The sequence below is a fragment of the Balaenoptera borealis genome (genome assembly GCF_965194805.1).
Source record: "Balaenoptera borealis genome assembly, chromosome: 7".
NCBI lineage: Eukaryota > Metazoa > Chordata > Mammalia > Artiodactyla > Balaenopteridae > Balaenoptera > Balaenoptera borealis.
This window is the reverse complement of record NC_138864.1, coordinates 77,410,402-77,435,441: the sequence shown is the minus strand read 5'-3', so window position 1 is coordinate 77,435,441 and position 25,040 is coordinate 77,410,402. Positions and strand designations below refer to the sequence as shown.

At 40.5% G+C, this 25,040-nt stretch overlaps 1 protein-coding gene and 1 long non-coding RNA gene across 2 annotated transcripts in view; one reads left to right on the top strand and one right to left on the bottom strand.

Annotated features, from left to right (window-relative positions):
- Positions 1–593: 593 nt before the first annotated feature.
- Positions 594–17,685, bottom strand: SRI (sorcin). The gene is made up of 8 exons (XM_082398605.1): positions 17,495–17,685; positions 16,534–16,617; positions 14,407–14,476; positions 7,163–7,206; positions 6,223–6,370; positions 5,878–5,991; positions 4,781–4,839; positions 594–3,810 (listed from the first exon to the last, which is right to left on the bottom strand). The coding sequence occupies exons 1-8, from the start codon at positions 17,546–17,548 to the stop codon at positions 3,784–3,786; spliced, it is 600 nt and encodes a 199-aa protein (XP_082254731.1). The 5' UTR covers positions 17,549–17,685; the 3' UTR covers positions 594–3,783.
- LOC309631770 overlaps positions 17,620–25,040 on the top strand; it is a 210,472-nt gene continuing 203,051 nt past the window's right edge. The window contains exon 1 of the long non-coding RNA XR_014246516.1: positions 17,620–17,745. This is a non-coding gene — a long non-coding RNA (uncharacterized lncRNA). The remainder of the gene's footprint in view (positions 17,746–25,040) is intronic.

Genomic DNA, 25,040 nt, shown 5'->3' with positions numbered 1-25,040 from the left:
TAACATCAATAAAGTGACTTTCAATAAAAGATTTGTTATTTTGATGCATGACTCCCTTTAATCCTACTTTTCTCCCAGTCACTCTCTTTCAGAAGCTCTGTGGGCATGCTGCTGGGGGTTCTTTCTTTTCTGTTCCACGCGGTTCTAGAATGGACCATCGGCATGGGGAGAAGTAGCATGATCCTTTAGTGAAGCCTGAACGCTTACTTTGTTGGACAGTTGCCCCAGCTGGGTGACATATGGAGTCTTCTCTATTTATCCACCTGCCTTATTTCATGAGCACTTTCTCCCTCACCCTAATAAGGATCAATTTACTATATTCTGTCCTAGAGCCCAGGCAGTGGTGCTTATTTAATGAGTTCACTTGTGTCAGACTGTAAAGCACTGCACCTTGGATGGGCTCAGTTTAGGTCCATGAATTCACTGCCTAAAGAATTTTTGCACCCGGCCTTTTCATCATCTCCCCAGCAGCCCTTTTATCCACCAGTCTTTACCCCAGCACTTGGAACTTCCTTGCCTTCAGCTCCTAGTCTGCTGAGGAAAAAAGCAGTTCTAAGTAAAGTACTGTTTTAATGTGAGAAAAACAGAAGTCATTGACCAAGGGTTTGTACATTTATTATGAGATTAGAAAAATGGTGATTACATATAGCTCCATTTCTTCACTTTATAGTATTTTAGGCATATAATAATCCACTAAGAGAAACACTGAAACAGTAATACACTCAGCAAAGCAAAAGCAAAGTCTAGCTCAGAGATAGAAGAAGTTCTCGCTCACGTGCCGTTTCGCGGACTGACGGTACCGCCTGGGACATCACGCTGAAGTGGAGTCTAGACTTTTTGGCTCAATAGGAGTGAGAGCTCTGATTAATGAAATATGACTGCTGTGGTGCAAATCTATGCCAACTGTCCCCGGGGAAGCACAGGCTTCTTGCGGCCACGTTCCTATGGAAGTGCTCAGAGAGGGCTGTAAGTACTTTATAATCACAAATCTCTTGACACACCATGATAAAGCACTCATCCCCAAAATTAAATTAAATCTTGAGTTGGGGTGATTTGAGGAACTTAATTCTCCAAATGACTGAAGTATTCAAGTTTGAGCTCACAGCTTTATTATGCTCCAACTAGATGCTCTAAGAAAAGTAGACCAAAAAACAGTTTTGAAGAAGGCGGTGAGGCTGCACCGGATGTATATAATGAGTGAAACAGAACCCACCATAAAACAGAAATAAGGCAACACAAGATTCACTTGTAATGAGGATTTTGGCTGTGTTAAAGAAAGAGGATGGATACGTCATGTTTGTCAAGGGGAAGGAAACTTTATAACTGTAGGACATACTGAAGACCAGGCTGTATGCTTTCAGAAAGAAACAGTGAAAGTAGAAGTGGAGGAGATAAGGATATCAATAATTGAAGCTGAATTATTTCCAGAGACATAGTTTTGTAACACTTTAGCACTTACCCAAAAGCAAATTCAGAACCATGACTGATGCAACACAACCTTGGGACCTACCAAAGCAGTCAGATGGTGCAAAAATGGTGCATAACCTTTGGTCAGTAAGGGCCTTCTTCCTTACCACCTTAGTCACCCAGGAAATGACCATTTCCTTACACTATGATTTCCTCAGAGGATCCTGATGAATTTGAAGCCTCCAGGTGCTGGGACTCTGAAGGTGAGTTCCTTGTCCCCTGGTCCTCTGAGCCCCCATTAGTTCTCTTCTGGACAGCTCAGGCTCAAGCCAGGCTTTGTGACCTCACAGACAATATATCTGGAATGAAACCTAGGCTCACCATGAAATTAATAGAAAGCAGGTTGACTCACATTCTGAGATGTAGCCTGAGTGTGACTACATGACAGAAATACATAAGTTAGGGTTTAATAAATATTTGTTAAATGTATATATCTGTGTGTGTGTGTGTGTGTGTGTGTGTGTGCGCGTGTGTGTATATATGGGGAGAGAGAGAGCGCGCACGCAATATTTGAAAAAAGTTAGTGGAATGAGGCTAAAGGTGCTTAGAAAATGTTTTATTTTTCATTCGTTGACAACTAATTGATCATCTGAATGGTTACTCTCACACTGTGCCCTAAAATAAGAGATATTTTGCTGGCAGGGAGACTGATTTCATTGTTTTATCTGTTAAGCTCTTTTGCTAAAAAGAGCAAACCAGGCCAGCTTTAAATTTAAGAAACAGAAACATTATTGGTGCTTATCATGCCAACACTTTTTCATATTCGGACTACCCCAGGAGGCATGTATTACCTCCTTTCCAAGATGGGGAAATTGAGGCTCTGAGTTTATCTAAAATGATCAAACCACATATTTAGTAAGAGGCACAGCCAGCATTAGAATCCAGACCTTACTAGTACAAAAAATTTAAAAATTTTTTTAAAAAATGTCTTCCATTATAAATGTAATACTTGCTTGTCAGAGAATATTTGGAAGAGTAGCAGGAAGAGGGAAAATGAGCTCATAATTCTGACTTCCAGTGGAAGCCACATCAACATTTTTGTATACTCTTTCCAGTCCTTTTACTGTGTATATATATATTTTTTAACATCTTTATTGGAGTATAATTGCTTTACAATGGTGTGTTAGTTTCTGCTGTATAACAAAGTGAATCAGCTATACATATACATATATACCCATATCTCCTCCTCTTGCGTCTCCCTCCCACCCTCCCTATCCCACCCCTCTAGGTGGTCACAAAGCACTGAGCTGATCTCCCTGTGCTATGCGGCTGCTTCCCACTAGCTATCTATTTTACATTTGGAGGTATATATAATAAGTCCATGCCACTCTCTCACTTCGTCCCAGCTTACCCTTCCCCCTCCCCATGTCCTCAAGTCCATTCTCTACATCTGTACTGTGTATATTTTTTAATGTAAGTGTGAACACATGGCATATCAAAATGGATGTATCACCATTTTAAAAATTAGCGTCTTCTGATTTTAAAAGGAAAGCACACACATTATAGAAAACTAGGAAAATACTGAAATGCATAAAGGGAATTAGTCACCTAGAATCCCATTAGCCAAAAATAACCACAGTTAATATTTTCATATATTCCGTTAGTCTCTTCCTATCAATTTTCTGTTTTACATCGTTAAGCTCATAATGTTCAAGATTTTTAAGTATAGTTAGCAAAGGTCTACATGGGTGATGACAAGAAGGAACTTGATGACAGGAAGTATTTGCCACTCAAATTATTCAACCAGTTTCCATTTATACAGCCATCAAAATACCTGTAAGCCTTTAAGCTTGTGTTAAGTTTCCACTCAGGAGATTCCTGACATATTACCAGGTTTGTTTTTTTGTTGTTGTTTTTTTTGCATCCAAGTGGGTCTAAACCATTTTACATGACGAGAATACTCCACACATAAAGCTTTCAATACCACGTAAAAGCCCTTCTAAAAGAGGGACGACAACAGCTGTAGTCTGATGAAAGGGTTTTAGTAGCTTACAATGAAAAATACATAATGTGCCTTAAACAATTTGCACACTTAAATTTACATAAAAGAGGCTTAGCAAGAAAATAAGGCATGATTAACAATGGCTCAAGGAAGTTCTAAATGGTGTTTAACTGACCGGATCTGATATTAATAACATTCCAAAGAATATATTATCAAAACTAAAAACTTCAGTTGTACATAAAGTAATAAACCTTTACAACAGCTGTTAAGGAAAAGTGGCTGTGTAAGTTTGCACACAATTACCAAAGGCAAAGAGCAAAGGAGAACTCCAATCGGAATGAATGTGGATTATCTTCATAGGTCTTCCTCCTGATTTAAACACTCATGACGCACTGAATGAACTGAAAGAGAAAAATCAGCGTTACACTGCAGACCTCAGAACACAGAATACAGCCTAGCTTACTTTCAGGCAGCTTACCTTTTGGTATTCTCATTTGAATTGTGGATTAAAAAAAATCCTTTTCAAAATAGGAGTAAATGATGAGTGGAAAGGTTCATTTTTTGAAGGAAGCAGTCTAATATATAAAACCCAATGGGTTTCTCACATCAAAGCTTCTTACAAGAAGCCGATCTTACCCCAATGGACAAAGAATTATTTAAATTCCAAATAATATCTTACTCTAGACATGGTCATGATCAAAGGCACCTACTCATACAAGTAACAGTACAGTTTATACCATTCTGTCCCATGGGGAACTTCAGAACTGCAGTCTTACCCCGCTATTCTACCAGACTGCCTTTAAAACGGTTTATTCCCTTAAAATCTGGTTTATTAAAATAAATTCTAGCATGCCAGTATATGAATGCACAGAAACAGAATATCTGACCCTTCCCTTGCAAATCAGAAACCTGAGTGTAGAAGCATCAGTATTTGCTGTGAAATGTTTGCTTCACCACCAAACACACAGCAATAGACTCTGCCTTTGCTCTCAGTTTTCTTTTGCATTCTTCCAACACCAGTGAGGCCCTGGGCACTGCTAATTCCTGCAGCATTCCTGCAAGGCCGGGCTGATTACCCCTCTTTCAGGGAAAATGGAACTTGGGTCAGGACTTTCAGATATTCCTTAAGTGGTCCTTCTGAGGCCAAAGCCTATGCACTTTCTGCTCTACAGGCCACCTCTCCGTCCTTGGAAACAGAGCGGGACTGTCGCCTGAGAAGTTAATGCACAATGAAGAGAACACACCTTTAAGCAGAAGAAATAAACATGTTTACACACAAGCCTTTTTAAAGTGTACTCAACTGCAGCAGCTGCTAAACCGAAAATATGTGCATTTTTGTATTTTGTCAGTTCCAAATTTACTGAGACTTACATCATCATATGGGAAATTGACAACACCTTGCTGAGCAGTATCTCGTCTTCGAAAGCTGTCTGTAAAACACCACAGTAAAATTTATGAGTTTTTTTAAGCATCTTATCTGAAATTATAATAGTTAATTATGTTGGCACTGGGTTCAAAATGCAGTAACATTTAAATTGTACAACCAGCCAGCATAAACAAAAGACCAAAGCAAAGAAACCAACTGTACCAACATGAATAGATTTAATATGCAACCAAAGAACACAACGTGCAGAAGTTGGCCAACTGTCTTTCTCAACATGGAGCTGGAAGAAAACGCCTCATCCCAAAGTCAGTAAAAGCTGCACTGACTTCCGAGACCATTCCTTAATTGTGATGGAAGCACAGTTTCCGACTTCTTAATAACATAGATATTGCTTAATTAGGAAATAGATGGATGGAGTCCTTAATGTGACAAACAGCTGTGCTCAGATATTCCAGCCATTTGAGCTCTGTCCTATTAAATGAAAAGGGTTTACTTTAATAAGAAAATCCACCCTCAAATTTGTGTCAGGATGCAAAAAAATCATAAAACCAAATATTAAAAAGGGTAAAAAGCTAAAGAGAGGAACGAAACCAGAAAAAAAATACAAAAGAAAGAAAAAGAATAGAGGGGAGAGAAAAGTAGAGATTATTGATACAGCTACATTTAAGAAGGACATCTGAAACAGAGACCACCATTTTAAATCTTTCCAATAGGAGAAATAGGAAAGAGCTACCAATGGGTAATTTTACTTTTTTCAAGAATTTCACATTCTAGGGAGAAATCACAGAATATTGCTCACACTCTGATCAAAAACATATCAGTTAGCTTGTTATGTTTTGGAACATTTTAGTAAAGTTTAGTTAGGAATTTTTTTGGCCACGCCGCTGGCTTGGGGGATCTTAGTTCCCCGACCAAGGATCGAACCTGGGCCCTCAGCAGTGAGAGCATAGGGTCCTCACCACTGGACCACCAGGGAATTTAGTTAGGATTATTTTAACGGCAGATTACTTAGTAATGTGGAAAAAATTTCTGAGAAAACAGTTATTCTGCCAGACATGCTTAATAGTGATCTCAAAGGACACACCTGTTAGAGCTCGCAGCTTGACGCAGCAGGCGATGTAATCATCGAAGGTGATCTTTCCATTGGTGCTATATCGTTTTGCAATTGAATTCACAGCCTGGGGACTCAACCTAAATCCTGAAAGGAAGAAAAATCATCCAGCCAAAAAAAAAAAAAAATCAAGGATTACAAGAAGACCATTAAAAATAATCAAGCCCCCCCAAATTTTTAGGACTGAGGGCTCATTTAAATTATGAATATGCACTACTTCTACAAATAGAAACCACCTTCATGTAGCACTTAGTTTTAGAAATTAAAAAAAAAATTACTTCTACCAATGAACAGAGAGGTGGAGTCAGTCATACCCACCCATTGTTGTCAGGGCCTTCTGCAATTCCTGGGGATCCACTGTTCCACTCCTGTCGCTGTCAAAACTGATAAAGTGTTGTCTCCAGCCGTTTAGTACAGCCCAGAGTTCTTTAAACTCGTTGAAACCCATTGTGCCTGACATATCTCTCTGAACTGTAATCAAGGATTAGTGCATCTTTATTTTGCAACATTTTCTAATGATTAAATCAAAGATCAAGGATAAGGGAATTTAATATTCTTTCTGCTGAAAAGGTTAAAAATGTTATACATTCTTTTGGACGTGATAGGACAAGAGACTAATGATATAATAAAAAGGGCCTATGGAGAAAAAGTGCTGAGGTACCTATTTCCCCTGGGGAAAAAAGATAATTGATATGATGTGATTACAAGGAAATAACGAGGCCATTGTGAGCCACCTGTCACAACCAAACTGGGCTGCACTTTCTGGGTGGCCCAGGCCATGCTGCTTGTCCTTTTGTCCGGGGTCCTCTTTAGCCCTGACACTCCCTTGGTAAGCCCTCCCAGACCCACTGTTTTCACTTTTGGAAAATGAGGTGGGATGAAAGAACCGTACCATCAGCACTAGCTAAACTAGTCTTACAACTGTGATGTGAAAAATCCCATTGCTTGAAGGCCAGGTTTGAATCATGCAGGGCAATCAATGTCACGGTGAAAAAGCCTCCCTGACTGCTCCGGTTTCTATACTTGTTTGTCTTTGATGCTTCCTCAAATTCTTAAATAACGAATGTTTTACTTACTAAACTTGCTTCCTTTTTCACACCAAATACCATCTTGAAAGCTAATGATTTCGGAAAACTTTTTTGTGGTCATTTGTCACTTTGTGTTTACCGGGTATTAATCCTTAGATGAATTCCTTCAGGAAGGATTTTTTTTTAATCCAGAAAAAAATACTCTAGGCCACAGTCAAGGTAAAGGATACATCCAGCATTGAAACCATAAGCCGGCAAGTCTCCAGGTTAAAAGCTGTTAAATCAAGAAAAGTACATACATATTAATACAATTTCAAAAATTCACATTACATTGGATATGTTCAAATTAATTAGGAATGTGATTATTTATACACCTTTATTTTTATATGCTGCTCAATCTACATGGAACTAAATTCATGGAGCTTTGAAGTAGATTTTTTTTTTCCAGCTAGATAGGGTTCCATCCAGAACCCAAATTTGATTTTAACAACTTTAATAGAAATCTTTTTAAAAAGTTTTGCATAGTACTGTTAATATTTTTAGGTGTGATTTATGGTTTTGAAATTGGGGGGACAAAAGTGTCCTTATCTTTAAGAAAAGTATACACTGAAGTTATTTGTAGGTGGAATAAATGTTAAGAGATCTGGAATTTGCTTTAAAAGAACATGGGCAGGATTATAGATAAAACAAGAATGGCAACACATTGACAACTGTTGAAGCTGAGTGATGGGTATACAGGAGTTCACTGTATAATTACCTCTATTTTTGGATAAGCTTAAACTTTTCTCTAACATAGTTTTTAAAAAGTATTATATTCTTTCTTGCTTTTGAAACTGTAATATAGTGAGTTCAATTTACCATAATGAACCACAATGTATTATTATCCACCATGGTGAATGGGAGGGTTGGGTTGCTTTGTTCCTACTCACAATTGACTCTAGCTGGTTTTGCTAGCTGAGTCTGATCATTTGTTTTTCTTTCTTTTCTGTTTAATGTCAGACACTGAATGGTCACCTCCTACCCCAAACAGCCTATGGCCTCTTTTCATAGACAGTAAGATAAATACGCTTGCTAGAACTGTGTGTTAAACAAGAGCATTCTGGACTAAGACCCGATGACCCACTTAGCGATGGCCACTGTTCAGAAACCTTTTTAGTTTACTTACAGTTCAAGGGTGTTCTGAGGGCATTTCCATACCTCACTTAGACAACCAAGCTAGAATACACTTATTGGTTAATGGCCTACTGGTACTCTAAGCATTAATAAATTAAAAATAAAGAATTCCTTGCACCTTACCAATGACTTTGAGGAAGTATTCTGAGGTACAAAGAAGCTGTAAAACTAGAAGGAAGAAGTGACAAGGGTCACGTGGGCAAAGCTAGCATAAGTTTGACAAGTTTGTTAAGATGCACACAGAATTAACATTTCTTACAGCTGTTATTAGCTTCATTTTTATCTCTAACAAAAGTGAACTTAAAACACAACTAAGCTAACTCTTATTACTGTAATGTCTCCAAACATTACAAACTATAGGTTTTGTACTTTTAATAGATTCCTCTGTTTGGCATATCCTGGAACCCTGAAATAAAAGGTTGGGGACTGTTTCTATTTTGGTCCTTCAACCTCCATCTGATCCACAGAGACAATTCTCTGAGGTGAGAGAAGCCAACACTTTTCTACACTTTTGAGAAAGAGTTGGTTGGTTCTTCATTCTGATTTTTAAGTTGTGTGGAGGTATGAAGTCTCTCTAGTGGAGACCAGAGGTTCTCAACCCTTGGGTACTTATCAGAATCACCCAGAGGCTTTAAAAGATCCTGACACCTGGGCTGCACCACAGAACAATTATTATTATTTTTTCAGCTTTATTGAGATATTATTGACATATAACATTGTGTAAGTTTAAGGTGTACATTGTAATGATTTTCTATACGTATATACTGCAAAATGATTACCATAATAAGGCTAATTAACACACATCCATCACCTCACATAGCTACCTTTTGTGTGTGTGGTGAGAAGTTTTAAGATGTACTCTCTCAACAACTTTTGTTAAGTATAGTCACCACCACCACAGAACAATTAAATCAGAATCTGACTGTGGGACTCAGGCATTAGTTTTGTTTTTTTTTTTTAAAGCTTCTCAGATGATTCTAGTGAGTAGTCAAGATTGAGACCACTCTTCTACTCAAAGTGTGATTCCTGGACTAGCTGTTATTAGTATCACCTGGGAGCTTTTGTTTCTTCTTTGTTTTTTTCTTTTCGTTTTTCTTTTTGTGGTTTGATGGTGTATGGTCAGGCCACTCAAGATGGCTGTCCTCTTGCTCTCTGTACGTCCGCTGCCCGACCAGGGCCTGCGTCACCTCTACCCCACGCACAGGACTGGCCTTCCTACGTACTTGCCCTGGGCCCCAGCTGGTGATTGTTCTTATCAAAGGGGCGTGAGTGCCCCTCTGCTGGCTTCCCTGGTAACGAATGAGCCCACCTGAGGTAACCCCGCCTTGTAACTGGCAGTCTCCCCTTCCCCTCTGGAGTGAAGCCTGCTGCCATGTCCCGCCGGCCTTCTGCTGCACACGGTGGGGTGCCACTCCAGGACCTGGCTTCAGACGTGTAAGCTCCCACGTCCGTTAGACCACTGATGTCTCTGTAGCTGACTCCGGGCTCTTTCTTCGGTCTTAAAACTGGGCAAGCGCAGGCCTTGTAACAGATGGTTTTCTTTTGTATTACACTTGTGTTCAGTTCTTTTTGGTTTTTGTGAATCTACTGTATGTTTTTGATTTGTGGTTACCCTGTTTTTCAAGTATGTTAACCCACTACTATATCTAGTTTCTTTAGACTGATAGTCATATAGGCTCAAATACATTCTGAAAAAAAAAACCCCACATTTTCTTACTGTCCTCCCCCACATTTTATGATTCTGATGTTCTTTTACATCTTCACGTTTATCCTTTTGCTCTTCACTGCAGTTATCGTTGCTTCCAAAAATATTTTGGGGATTTTTTTTTTTTTTTAATCTTGATACTGGCTTATTTAAATGATTTACTTTCCAATTGTGCTTTTCTCTTTCCTATAGATTCTTGCTTCTTTTCTATTTAGAGAAGCCCTTTCAATATATCTTTTAGGATATGTTTAGTATTGCTGTATTCTTTTAGTTTTTGCTTGTCTGAGAAATCCTTTCTCTTACTCTAAATGATAATCTTGCTGGGTAGAATATCCTAGTTCGCAGGTTTTTCCCTTTCAAGACTTTGAATATATCATGCCACTCCCTTCCGGCCTGCAAAGCTTCTGTAGAGAAATCAGCAGATGGCCTTATGGGTGTTCCCTTGTAATTAACTCTTTGTTTTTCCTCACCTGGGAGCTTTTAGAACTGCAGCATCTCAGCCCTTAACATAAACCAACAAAATCAGAATCTGCGCTTTTAACAAGATCCCCAGGGGATATATATTCACATTAAAGCAGCTGGTTCAACCTGGACCAGCAGGCCCGGAAACCCGTTTAGAGATGCAGATTCTCAGGTCTCACCCCAGATCCTAATGAGAAATGCTACAGCAGGCCCGGCAATCTGGTTTCAGCAAACCTTCCAGGTGACGCTGCAGCTGCTGCAGTGTAAGGACTGCTGCTCCAGAGGGCCTGACAACCACAGGACAGCGCCAACCACAGGACACGGCCAGCTGTGTTTGCATGTAAAGCGAGGCTTCTGGCGGCCAGGAAGCAGCCAGTCCCTGTCTCCCAGGTCTATGAATGACACCATTACCCACTCAGCCCCCTGAGCCAGAAACCTGGGCAAGTCCACAATTCCCTCTCCCTTGACATTTGATCACCTTCTGAACAGCCTTAGGACCCATCCAACTCCAGCCCCACTGTCCTATCCCCAGTGTAGTCAGCACTTCTCTCAGCTGTTTGACTCCAAGGGCCACCTAACTGGTATCCCTGACTCCCCACGTTCCCCACACCCATACTCCCCAATTTGGTCTTTCTCGCACAGCCAGGGTAATAGGTGCTCTTCTACTTAAGACCCAGTGGAGGTGTTCCACTGCCCTCAGGATGAAGTCCAAACACCTTAATTGGCATATAAGGTCATACACATATTTTATCAGTTCAGCTCCTTTCCTACTGTTCATTCAACCCCGTAAGCTATCTCTGGTCAATTTCTCTCAGTTCCTTGATTGAACCATCCTCCCTCTCATCTCTGGGTACACACTGTTCTATTGGCCCGGCACACAGCTTCCCTACCTCACTCACTTCTTGGTCTGCATCATTTCTGCTCAACTTTCATTTCTCCTCAGCTGAGGTATCGATTCCGCAAGGAAAACTTTCCTGACCTATGTCTGGGTTACTGGCCCCTCTGATGTGACCCCACAGCTTACAGTAAAAGGTAAACCCGTCACCTACCCCAGCGCTTTGCACCGCGTTCCCCAGGCACTGTTGGCACTTGCAGACCCCAGCACCTACCACGTGGTAGGTGTCCATTAGAAATGTGTTGGTTGGCCAAATGAATGAGTGAGACTGAATTCTCATCCCTATGCAGGAAGCTGTATACCCCTCTCAGAGAGCCTAAGGAGGATATGGTTTTTAAACGGACTCTTCTGATTTTCACTGATACTTAAAAGTAATGTATAATCCCTTAGGTAATTATCAGTCTTTCTTAAGTCAAAATTCAAATATGGGTATATGATTTTTCCATTTTAGGAAGTCTTCCATACTCATTAATTCATCAAATGCCTATTAAATATTCATTATGTGCAGGGCTCAGGGTACCAGGGACATTGGAGATACAAACATGACACTGGAACCTGGCCCAGCTGACAGTCTAAAGTTAAAGATAAGTCATGTGCACAAGATAGAGTATGGTAAGCCATAATGGAGGCACCCAAAACTACCAGATGTTGAGGAGAGGCTCCTTCTTGGTAAGAAATACTTCATAGAAGAAGCAGCATTTAAGCCAAGTTTTGAACAACAGAAAAGACTGGGGACATCTGGCGACAGCCACGTAGAGCTAGGGACCTGCATAAGCACAGAGAGAAGCAGTGAAGTCCAGACAGGCAAAGGAAGTGGGAGAAATTACCGTTAGATGAGGCTGCATCACTGAGGAGACGGAATTTCTGCGAGGCTGTCTGGCTTTTGTTTTATATGGGCACCATGGAGCTACTCAGGATTTTTAGAGGAGGAGAGTGACAGGTTAGAGCTCTTCGCCAGGGAGAACAGAAATCTGTTCCTCTTTTGTGAGAGGACTGAGAAGGGAGGGAATGAGGTAGGCAGTGAACAAAACAGAAAAGTCACCATTCTGGGCAGTTCCAATGAGTTAGAACACTGACACCTAATAAGTTTGGGTGAGGAGAACCCTTGTTCAATTTTAATAGTATTTTTTTTTCCCCAGAAAGAGCTTTTACTAATGCTAATCCTATTTTAAATAATTTCAAAAGAATCTTTGTTATAATTTTATCTTGACTCTTATCTCCTTTCTCCTGTTCATTCTGCTAAAATACCTCAAACAACTTTTCTTCTAGTGGAAATCCACAATGTAACAGACCTAGCAGGAGAATCCCACCTGCAGTTGTTTCTCTCAACCTTACCACAGAGGAACAACTACTACACTCGAGGAAGAAAGAGCAACTTCCCTCATCAGCGCCACCTCTAGGCATGACTACTCCCTCTTAAACTGGTTAAGAAGGTGCCATAGGTTTCTCTGTCCCCCCTGCCACCCCTAGACCCCGTCCGCACCTTCTGGCTTGGAAGCTGGGTTGAAAAGACCAATGGCTGTATAACTTCTGCGTTACAACACTCACTCTGACATCTCACAACCAAGATGGTTTTGTGGTTCATTACAGCCTCCATAACCAGATGACAGCAAGCAAATTAATTCAAACACATGATCCAGATGATTCAGGATATGTCTTTTCTATAACTCAGTGATCTAAGATCATTAGTAAATGCAGCTTTCTCAAATGAAATTTTTAAAAGGACTGCTCTCCAAGGATATACTGCCCACTTTGTTCGATTTGAAAACCGGCCACACCTCTTCTACTGAAAGGGTGTAGAGTAATAGTCTATGTTGTGACATGGCTCACTTCTGTAAACTCTGCTATTAGACCTTCTTTGTTCACCAGCTCCAATTGCTTGAGGTTAACAACTAACAATTTAAAGGTATTGCCTACAATAGTTTAAAAAAAAAAAAAAATCCCTAATCTAGAAAAGGGCTTCTTTTGTTTAGGACCAGGGTAGATGACAGAAATGCAAAAGGTTCCTCTTTTGTATTAACTCCCACAACTAGGAAATGTTAATTGGATACTGAAGTCATAAAACAAAGGATGATAAAAATGGATATGCAAGTAGTTTAAAAAGAGAGCCACCTAGTAACTGTGCCATATCAAACAGTCAAAAATGGCCACTACGGATCCTCAAGTGTGAATTCTAGTTTGAATGTTGTTTTTTTTTTTCTTAAGGGATCTTAGTTCCCAACCAGGGATCGAACCCGGGCCCACCGCAGTGAAAGCACCGAGTCCTAACCACTGGACTGCCAGGGAATTCCCTAGTTTGAGTGTTTTAATTCACAGCTTACTGGGAAGTTGAGGCTTCGATCTGATGTTCTGTCTCAATTAACAACTGGCAGAGAAGGTGCTAGGTCACGTACATTAGCCAAGACACTATTCTCTATCATGGTCAAGACATGATTTGAAGGGAAGCATGTGGCATGTGTGGGATGCAGCATCTTGGCAGGAGTTCCCTCTCTGCAGCTCATGCAGAGTCAAAAGGCAGGAAGCAGGTGTAAGTACAGCGGCAGTCTGTGAGGAACTGGGGGGTGGCAGGAAGGAGGACTACGCTAAAGAGTTTAGAAATTAGGAAGGGCACGTCTTACTTAGCCTGATGTAGAAAGAGGAAAGACCTGGGGGATGTCAAGGCGAGCGTTCATGCTGCCCGGAGCTGAGACCAGGAGTGCAGAACTGGCTCCTTGAGGACTAGGGGTTGGGGACCAGGCACCGGGGAAAAGGGAGGGTAGGACCAACTACTCAGAACTAGGCATGCAGGACAGGCCACTCTGGGACCAGGTGCACAGGACCAGCCACTCAAAGCCCTAAGTGCCACCAGGCTCAGAGACAGAATAAGCTCTTGGCAAACAGCAGTGAATGTTAGCTCCTATCATTAACGACACCTGACCTGGTGGATTTCATTTCAGCACCTTACCTCATTTTCTGAGGAGGCCACATAGACTGTCATTGGTTTGAATGGTTCCAGATACATGGAACCCAAATCCAAGACACCCACTAAACCGGTGGGTGGTGTGGAATGATTCAGTAAGAACTGTTTTCAAATTAACATTCTGAAATACAAAAGAACCAACCGAATTCAGCTTTTGAAATTCTTAACTTTGCTGCATCAGAAAAGCTCAGATTCCTTGAAGGCTATAATAATCACAAGTAACATCTGAAATATGAAACACAAGAGTATTTCTAGAGACACTTTGGGGCTCCTAACTTACGCTTGTATCCTCCAGCAATGCCCGACTGTGTCAGGCATCTCTGCAATTCATCAGCATCTATTTGGCCATCCTTTAAAAAAAAAAAATAGGAAAAGGAATCACAATCATGATTTGTACTTTCTAGTTCTTTGTTTACATTCAGTATTCAGTATTCAGTGTAGCAATAATGGTAAAGAAAATGAATATTATCATGCATGAGAGTTTTTTTAAAGGGATGCCTGCCAAAAGTAGAAAGAAAGACAAATTGTTAAGGCCTCTTCCACAAATGTATAATTAGGGCCATAAACAAAAAATACATTTCTTAATACCTAGGTAAAGTGGGCATTCAATTTCAGGCTTTATTTTAAATAATCATTACACAAGAATTAACCAAGTCTGAAAGCTGCTTACACCTATACTTTAGAGGAAATGATGAAAAGGTATTGGTAATACTAAATTCCCGAATTAGACTTGGCATAAATGTTCTCAAGTATAAGGTTCCTCTTTTAATAAAACAGTGAGGTGAATTCAGTTTCTTCCACTGAGACATAATATTTTTAAATGTATGAATAAAACTAGTTTCTGTCTTGAACTACTCTCAGTCTGAGCTAGGAATCTGCCAAAGCAAGCGTTTTAAAATAAAATTATTTATGTAGTTGATTAAAAGTCTTATTACTCTTTCTAGCTTGTTTTTTTGTCAGGGTGTGTGGAGAGCAGGGTACACAGATGACATCAGTAAATGAAAAGTCTGGTTCCCTCAGAAAGCGTCCTCTGTGATCACCTTTGCTTATGATGTGATGAATTGTTTTCTTTGGATCACGATTATACCTGGGAGACAGGTTCCCCGTGCTTATTCACTGGCTGACCTAGGTCAGAACTAGATAACATGTTATTTTTAGGGATTTTAAAATAAAATACCTCAATCCTCAAGTCCATGACTATTATATGTTCTAGACGAGGGGCATGATCAATAATGTGAAAACCGATGGACATGCTGCTGCAGGCCGGGGCTGCTGAAAGCTAAGCAAGGGGGGGTCACTTACATGGCTGCAGGCACAGGCAGTCTAAGAATAAGGAGTCTTGAGCTTTGCTGTGTCTTGTGGTTTCAAAGATACTGATCACTAACAGATGAAGCAGATACTTAAGGGGCAGCTCTTTCAGTTTTAGACTCAATTTTCCAGTGTTTCTCAAACGGTATTTCTTAAGAGTGCTATTCTAAAAGGTGGTTGTAGGTTGTTATTCCATAATAGTCTAAGGCATTTTCACATTAAGATTGTGTTATTTCTAGCCTTTGATCAAAACAAAGCTAAGCTGAATTGATAAGCACAGACACCCCCTCTGGACATGTTTGGGTTATACCAACAGTCTATTTACCATATACATTCAGTGACCTGGGAGCTGGGGACGGGGCCTCCCTCAAGATGCACTACCGCCTGTCATATGACTTAGAATGTAAAGAAGTGAATGGTCTTGGGGTGCTGACCTTAATTCTCTCTCTGGGTCAGTAGACCACAACACCTAATAAGGACATGGAAGAGCTGACCTAGTAACAGCATCTGCATCAAAGAGGAACTAAACCGTTCAGAAGATTAACTTCCTGATAGTAAGAAAAATATAGTACCTTTCTTATTTTGAAGCTGGTGGGTTTTTACCATAAATACCTATTTCCTAAGGGGGTCACTGATTAACAACCAAACTCTACCCAAAGAAAGTATCCCCTAGAATCTGGCTACAGAATTACTAGTACCACATGCTTTTAATTGTACAAAGAAGGGTTTAATGTTCAGCAGATCTGGTATTTCTTCTCTGGAAACCACTATGGACCCTGACAATTCAGTTGTAAAGACATCTTTCTACCTTACATATCTTCAAAGCACACTTATACTAGCCTGTTCTGTTGAATCTGACCCTAATTCAATCACAAGTTTAGTTCTGAATGTAACGTAAACACAAGTAACCCTTTGATCTAATTTGTTCTGAATATTCAAAAATAAGTAACTGCCTATGAACTTCTCTCTTTTTTTTTTTCTTGTGCAGAAGCAAAGGAATTCTTTTCCAGAGGAAAGGCTGTTTTTCTGTGCCACTATAACAAAGGTTAATACAAATGTAGAATCTGACAGTCCTTTAATGTTAAAGGGAAAAGCTAACCTGTCCAGCTACAGCAGCAAAGTAACCATACAGCGGATCCTGAGTTTGTCCGGGAAACGCAGGCCCTCCGGGAGCCCCTCCATACTGTAAGACAGGAAACAAATGCATCATTCCGCTGACCAAGTTTTATTCTTTCACCACTGAGTGCCTCATGCAAAGCCAGGCAATTGCCAGGCCTTCGCTGTCAGTCGTTTGCCACCCGGAACTCTCTACCTGCAATCATTCCTCCTCTTTCTCCCATTCTCACCCCGTTATAATTTAAAAACCGGCAGCTAGGGTCAAAATGAGTAGTCTTGTCAGTGACATCAGTGTAAGTGAAGCAACTTTACAAATCCCCGTAAACCCGCAGGCTACTGAGATAAACGCAACCTGGGCATGCAACTTACATTTTTCTAGCGTTCATGGTATTTTTAAAGCGTTTTGAGACAGGTGTAGCCTCGGGAGGGGTGAGGTGTGTCAAGGCGAGGGAACTTTCTCTTTTGGAAACAGTTCCCACGACGACGCGCATCCCTGATGCAGGGCGAGGCTGCCTTCCTCCCGGAGGTCTTTGACTCTAACGGACTTTCCCTGACTTTCCTGTTTTTCCCACTTTCTTTCAGAGAGGGAGAAGTGGACCGCAGGACTATTCTAGATTAAAATGGCTGTTGCTCTCAGGAAAGGCGGAGAGGAAGGCAACACCCCATGTGCACGATTTCACGCCGCGGATCCGGGAGTCACAGGGTGGGCTTCTTGGGTCAAAACCACCCGTGCCCCGGCCCCGCGCAGCCAGCCGGGGGGAGAAGGGCTAGAGGGAAAGTGGGCGCTGGAGACAGAGGCCGGTCGGCAGGGGCCCGGGGCGAGGCGGCTGGCAGGGCGGGGGCGCCCGGGAGCCGCCCCCGCGCAGTCGCCACGCGTGGCCTCTCGGCGCCCCCGGCGTCCAGGGGTCGCACCCCGGCCGCGAGCCCGGGCGGGCAGCACTCACCCCGCCTGCGTAGTAGCCGCCGCCGCCGGCGCCAGGGTGCCCGGGGTACGCCATGCTGCCCTCTGTGCCGCAGCCCTGCGCCTCCCGCCTCCCCGCCGCGGCTGCCTGGGGCCGCACCACCGGAGCCCACGGGGGACGCACTTCAGGCTCGCCGGCCCTGTCAGGCTCCACTCCCGGCCCCTCGCCCCCTCCTGCGCTCCGCCCGGTCTCTGGTGTTTTATGTACTCAGGCCCTGACGAATCGGAAGTCCGGTAAGTGCCTTCAGACCCGCGATACAATTCGCACCGGGGACTCTCCTCCCTTCGAAACGAATGGCACGTTCCGACACTAACCCAGTTCCCGGGGTATTCTTTTTCTCTTCCTGCTTGGACATCTTCTGTTACGCTTTTTATTTTAAATAACTTTACTGGACAGGCCTACGGGCTCTAAGCAGAGTGCGGTATTGGGGGAAGGGGCTGAAGGCTTTAGGGCAGCTCTTAGGTGCTTTCGGGGAAAGGAGACCTCGTCGAAAAATCAAAATTTGAAAGCGCCCTCGGGAAACAGGAATAAACTTGAGGAACAGAGAGCTGGGGAGCGTTGGCTGGCGTTTGCACGTATCACTGAACAAGAACGGCGTGTTTCCTTGCTAGGGGACACTGTCATCTCCTGGCTAAGCTGGGTGTGACTCGGCTGTGGCCTGGGGAGTATAGAGAGCATTTACTGGGCAGGGCAGCCTCGCCCAGATTGTTATTAGAAATTGAGTTGTTTGAATTATCTGGATGATTTAGGCAAAACAATCCCATTCTCCGAAATTACTCAGCTACTTTTTATGCAAGAAAAGTTTAGCGCAAGCTGAGAGTGTGCTGGTAAATATTCAGGAGGGTGAGAGAGCTGGAACTTGGAACTTCACTCAGTTGATTCAGGAAACGGTTTTCTTTACTCCACACAGTTTTCTTTTTCCTAAACAACTTGAAGCAATTCAGATGTGAGATTTTTGTTTAGTTTGGTTTCATGTAATTTCAGTCACGCAGAATGTTTTTCTGAATTTTAACGTTTTAAGAAATGCAATAATGAGCAAGATTCGCAGTATTTGCTATGGAGGTTGCACAGAAAAATTGAATGAGTCATGAACGTTTAACAAATATTGGCGCACCCGCTGTGTGAGGTACTATGCTTGTTCACCGTGGTGGACCGGGTTCCTCCATACTGAGTTCCTTGTCTGTGTTCTCACTAGAGTCATTGTTTTCCTCTTATGTATAAACTTCCGTCTCAGGTCCTCTTTTTGGATACCCAAATGCTAAAAGCCAAAGTCCTGAATTGTGAGAAAATTCTAATAGTCCCTATTGTCTTGCATCAAATAAACTATATATTACTTGCTTTGTGTTTGATTCAGGAAGTTGATTACTGTTTTCAAATACCACAGCCATCATCAACGTAGATTAGACATATGAGTCCTTTGGCCTATGTGGAGTTTTTGGGTTTTTTCTCCCTACTATTTTTTATTGTGGTAAGAGCACAACATGAGATCTACCCACCGAACAAATTTTTAAGTGTTCCATGCACTTTTGTTAAAAGCATGCAGTGTTATACAGAAGATCTCCAGAACGTTTCCCCTCACATGACTAAAAATCTATACCAGTGAACAACTCCCCATTTCCTCCTCTCAGCCCCTGGCAACCACCATTCTACTTTGTTTCTATGAGTTTGACTACTTTAGATGCCTTATATAAGTAGAATCATGCAATATTTGTCTTCTTGTGATTGACTTGTTTCACTTAGCATACTGTCCTTGAAGTTCAATCATGTTGTAGAATATGATAGGATTTCCTTCTTTTTTAAGGCTGGATAACAATGCATTGTATGTAATATACCACATTTAAAAATATTCATTCATGCATAGATGGACATTCGGGTTGCTGCTACATCTTGGTTACTGTGAATAATGTTGCAGTGAACATGGGTGTAAAATCTCTTTGAAATCCTGTTTTTAATTATTTTGAATATATACCCAGAAGTGGGGTTGCTAGATCATATGGTAGTTTTAATTTTCTGAGGAACTTCCATACTGTTTTCATAGCAGCCTCACCATTTCTAATTCCCACCAATAATGTGCAGGAGTTCCAATTTCTCCAAATACTTGCCAACACTTATTGTCTATTGTTTTTGTTTTGATAATAGACATCCTGACAGGTATGAGGTGATATCTCATTGTGGTTTTGATTTGCATTTCCCTGATAATTAGTGATATTGAACATTTTCCCATATACCTGCTGTTCATTTGTATGTCTCTTTTGTGAAAATGTCTGTTTAAGTTTTGAGCCCATTTTTAAATTGGGTTATTAGGTTTTTTTTTTTTACCATTGAGTTGCGGGAGTTCCTTATGTATTTTAGAGACTAGCTCCTTGTCAGATATATGGTTTGCAAATATTTTCTGCGATTCCATGGGTTGCCTTCTCATTCTGTTGTTTCTTTTGCTGTGCAGAAGCTTTTTAGTCTGATGTAGTCCTACTTATTTATTTTGTTTTTGTTGCTTGTGCTTTTGTTGTCATAGCCATGAAATCATTGCCAAGACCGATGTGACAAAGCTTTCCCCCTAAGTTTTCTTCTAGAAGTTTTACAGTTTTAGGTCTTACATTTAAGTCTTTAATCCATTTTGAGTTGATTTTTGTGTATGGTGTAAGATAGGGGTCCAATTTCGTTCTTTTGCATGTGGATATCCAGTTTTCCCAGCACCATTTGTTGAAGAGGCCATCCTTTCTCTATTGTGTAATTTTGGCATTCTTGTCCAAGATCAGTTGACTGTATATGCATGGATTTATCTCTGGGCTCTCTATTTTGTTCCTTAGCCTCTGTTTTGAAGTCTGTTTCTTCCAACTATGAGGAATAGAGGTGAGGGCTGATCTCAAAGTTGAGTGTAAGCTCCTCCAAGACTCAAGTTTGAAAGAAGTATAAAAAATATTTGTAAGAATGCAGAACTAGTTTTATGGATAAGCATCTATGCTCATGGTCATTTCAGTTGTCTTTAACACCTTCCTACTGCCCTGCTGCTAAAGAATTGAATTTAATGGAGTGCTACAAATGAAATTCTCACAATTATTGCTAACAAATTGGTAAGCTGCTGCTGCTTTAATTTATGGAAAAATTTGTGGCAACTAATAGTAACAGACACATATATAGTACTTAATATGTGCCAGACTGTTTTCTAAGCGCTTTATATAGTTGCTTAATCCTCATAAAACCCCGTGAGATGGATGCTGTTATCCTCTATATCCAGTTGAGGGTACAGAGGAGGTGAGGGAACTTGCCCAGAGCTGAATTATGCTACCGGGCTGTCTGGCTCCCGGAGTCTGTGCCCCGCATCAGGGGGCTGCAAACTTTGTAAAGGGCCAGATAGTAAATAAATTAGGTTTTGTGGGACGTACAGTCTCTGTAGCAACTACTCAGTTCTGCCCCTGTACCATGCAAGCATCCGTAGACAAATCACAAATGAATGGCTGTGGCTTTGTTCCAGTACAACTTTATTTATGGACACCAGAATTTGCATTTCATATAATTTTCACATGTCATGAAATTTTACTCTTTATTTTATTTTTTCAATTATTAAAAAAAAGTATTTATCATTTAGGTCCCAGGTGTATAAAGGCAGGAAGTGGGCCAGATTTGTCCCTTGCATAGCAGTTTGCCAACCATTGTTTCAAACCGCAAACACTGTTGCAAACCGCAAACACTGTTGCAAACCGCAAACACTGTTGCAAACCCCTCCAGGATTCTGGTTTATGACTCTGGGAGAACAGCATGTTAGCAAATGATATTGGTTTAAAGATAAAGCTTATAGGTACTGGTGGCTCAGTTACCCTGAGAAATGCTGACCTCCCTGGGGTAGGATCCTATGTATAGAGTGGCTTCCAGTAAGATGGTCAAAAGGAAAACCCTGAAGCTCTGACTCATTGGTCTCAGTCTTGCCCTTTGTAGTAGCAGCCAGGGCCGTGCACCATGACAAAGCTGGATGCGAGCCTAGCTTTTAAATGTTATTCATGTAACGTGGATTCTTTCTTTATGGCTGAGTATTGCCAAGCCTAAAAAAAAAAATCAGGAAAAAATAAAGATTCAATAAGAACTCTACAAGAATAGAGGTGAATACAGACAATTTACTTTTATGGTTTTGATATTCATTCCAATGGAAGGGGTGAAAGTGGAGAGTGAGAGAAAAGAGCAGCTTTACTAAGTCCTTGGTTTGTGCCACGTGTTGGCCTAGGTACTTCCCTATGGTTGCACTTCAAGAACATCACCTTGGAAAAGAGAGGCAATTATCCACATTTTATAGATGAGGAAATTGAGGTATAGGTAACTTCCCCAAGGTTACAGACCAGGTCTTGAGCCCAACTGATTTATCCAACTCTAAAGCAAGGGTGTTTAAAATGTAAACAAACTACAAAGATGCTAAACCAAGCTTACATTTTCCCCATCATTGTGCCGCTTCCTGAGGAATTTGGGCAGAAGAGGGGCTGCCAGAGAAGAATCTTAAGGGTAAAAAAACCCTCCAAAGTTTATAAGTATCAGCCTTGGGCAAGAACACAAATCATCCAAGAAATAGTTCAGAGCGAGAGAATCTACTCCTTGTATCTGTTTTAATTTTGAACCAAATAAAAACCCCAGTGGAATAAGAACTCATTCTTATCTTATTCCTATACCTTCAAATCACAGAATCCTAGTGGACACTAAAATCCTCACGTCATTTAAAGAAACTCAGCAACAGAGCACCCGAGCTATATAGTTAGGAGAGGGATTCCTAACTGGTATGGACACTCTGGGGAGCTGGAATACTGTGTTATTTGTCCTAACAATTTACTAAGTCCTAGCAAAAGATTGTGAGAGTTATGCAACCGTACCACAATGCTTGAGGGTCCTGGCAGCAGCGTGGGTCAGGGAGAGAGCTATGGGAGGTTTATATTTATTTATTATTTTTTGAATTGAAGTATAGTTGATTTACGATGTGGTGTTAGTTTCCAGTGTACAGCAAAGTGATTCAGTTATATATATTCTTTTCCATTATGGTTTATTACAAGATATTGAATATAGTTCCCTGTGCTATACAGTAGGACCTTGTTGTTTATCTATTTTACGTAGAGTAGTTTGTATCTGCTAATCCCATACTCCTAATATATTCCCCCCTTTCACCTTTGGTAACGTAAGTTTGTTTTCTATGTCTGTGTGTCTGTTTCTGTTTTGTAAATAAGTTCATTTGTATCATATTTTAGATTCCACATATAAGTGATATCATATGACATTTGTCCTTCTCTGTCTGACTTACTTCACTGAGTATGATAATCTCTAGGTTCATCCACGTTGTTGCCAGTGGCATTATTTCATTCTTTTTGATGGCTGATTATAGGAAGTTTCTAGATAGGCTATGGATCATAGTCATTTTGGAAAGTCATTGGAATCACAGAAGCCTTTGTGATCAACTTCCCCAACCATGTTGTTTTACAGATGAAGAAACCAAGCCTGGGAGAAGGTACATGGCTCAAGATGTTGAAGGGCTGGCCTAGCCTGATGTAAATATTTGACTCTTCCAATTAAAGTTGTGGCATTATCTGAATATACCTCTCAGAGAGGGTCTTGTTTTTTTGTGGTGTACCTTCCCCTATCCATCTGTATTCATACTTTGAAGACAAAAAGCAATGTGGACACTCTCTGCCCCTGGATAAAAGTTAACATAAAGTACTGCGTATGGCATCCAGAACTTTCTCACTCAGAGAAGTGGTGAAAGAAATAGTCTAAATAAGTAACTGCCATTCTTTCACCATTTCCTGCAGTTGAATTGATCACAAGTCTAACATATCAGGAAGAAATGAGCAATAACCTTTGCCAGATTCATGTCTCAGCTTTCTTTTAACTCTAATCTGTGTGTGTCACTTCATGATTTAAAAACCTCTACCTTAGCGAGAACTCAGATCTCCAAATATGTGGAAATGTTTGTTTATAACAACATATATAACCAAGAAGTATTATTTCTATTTTCTTAAGATGGATGGGAAAGAATTTGAAGACTAGAGTCTTCACTTGGGAATAAAAGACACCCCTTTTCTCTAACTGCCCAGAGTAAAAGCCCACTTAATCGTGTAACTATAGTATTTTAAAGGAATAGTAAAACTTCCATCACTGATGTTTTAGTGCTCGCGTGTAAAGTATTTAACCAGTTCCTGGCACATTGTGGGTAATAATGAATTGGAACCACAGCTGTTCAATAGAACTTTTTGCCATGCTGGAAATATTCTATATCTGTGCCATACAATACCATACTCAATAATCACATGTGGCTATTGAGTGTGTGGAATGAGGAACTAAAATTTTAATTTTATTGAAATTTATTTAATAAATTTATTTATAATTTTAATTTTATATTGGAGTATAGTTGATTTACAATGTGTTAGTTTCAGGTGTACAGCAAAGTGATTCAGTTATACATATATTTGAATCTTTTTCAGATCCTTTTTCCATATAGGTTATTACAGAATATTGAGTGGAGTTCCCTATGCTATACAGTAGGTCCTTGTTGATTATCTATTTCATATACAGTAGTGTGTATATGTGAATCCCAACCTCCTAATTTATCCCTCTCCCCCACCTTTCCCCTTTGGTAACCATAAGTTTTTTCTAAATCTGTGAGTCTATTTCTGTTTTGAAAATAAGTTCATTAGTATCATTTTTTTAGATTCCACATATAAGTGATATCATATGATATTTGTCTTTCTCTTTCTGACTTACTTCACTTAATATGATAATGTCTAGGTCCATCCATGTTGCTGCAAATGGCATCATTTCATTCTTTTTTATGACTAATATTCCATTGTATGTACATACTACATCTTCTTTATCTATTCATCTGTCGATGGACATTTAGGTTGCTTCCATATCTTGGCTACTGTAAATAGTGCTGCAATGAACATTGGGGTGCATGTATTTTGTCAAATTATAGTTTTCTCTGGATATATGCACAGGATTGGGATTGTTGGATCATATGGTAGCTCTATTTTTAGTTTTTTAAGGAACCTCCATACTGTTCTCCATAGTGGCTTGTACCAGTTTACATTCCCACCAACAGTGTAGGAGGGTTCCCTTTTCTCCATACCCTCTCCAGCATTTATTGTTTGTAGACTTTTGGATAGTGGCCATTGTGACTGGTGTGAGGTGATAACTCATTGTAGTTTTGATTTGCATTTCTCTAATAATTAGTGATGTTGAATCTTTTCATGTACTTTGTGTCAGGTTTTTGAAATTATTGATAGTTATTACAAATTGCCTCACAGGAAGTTTATAGCCAATTTGTACTATCATCAATAGGATATGGAAACATTTAGGTCTATTATACAGAGGTGTGCAGTGATGTACAATGATATCATTGCATATCTCTCTCTCTGTAGTACTGGATTGTAGACTGAGTTGTTAAGGTGGTTATCCTTAGGTGCTGAGTTTATGGGCATTTTTTCTTTAATTTTCCTTGTATGTAAATTGTCGTATTTTTTAGTGAACACTAAAAGGAAAGAAGTGTCCTATTAATTAAAAA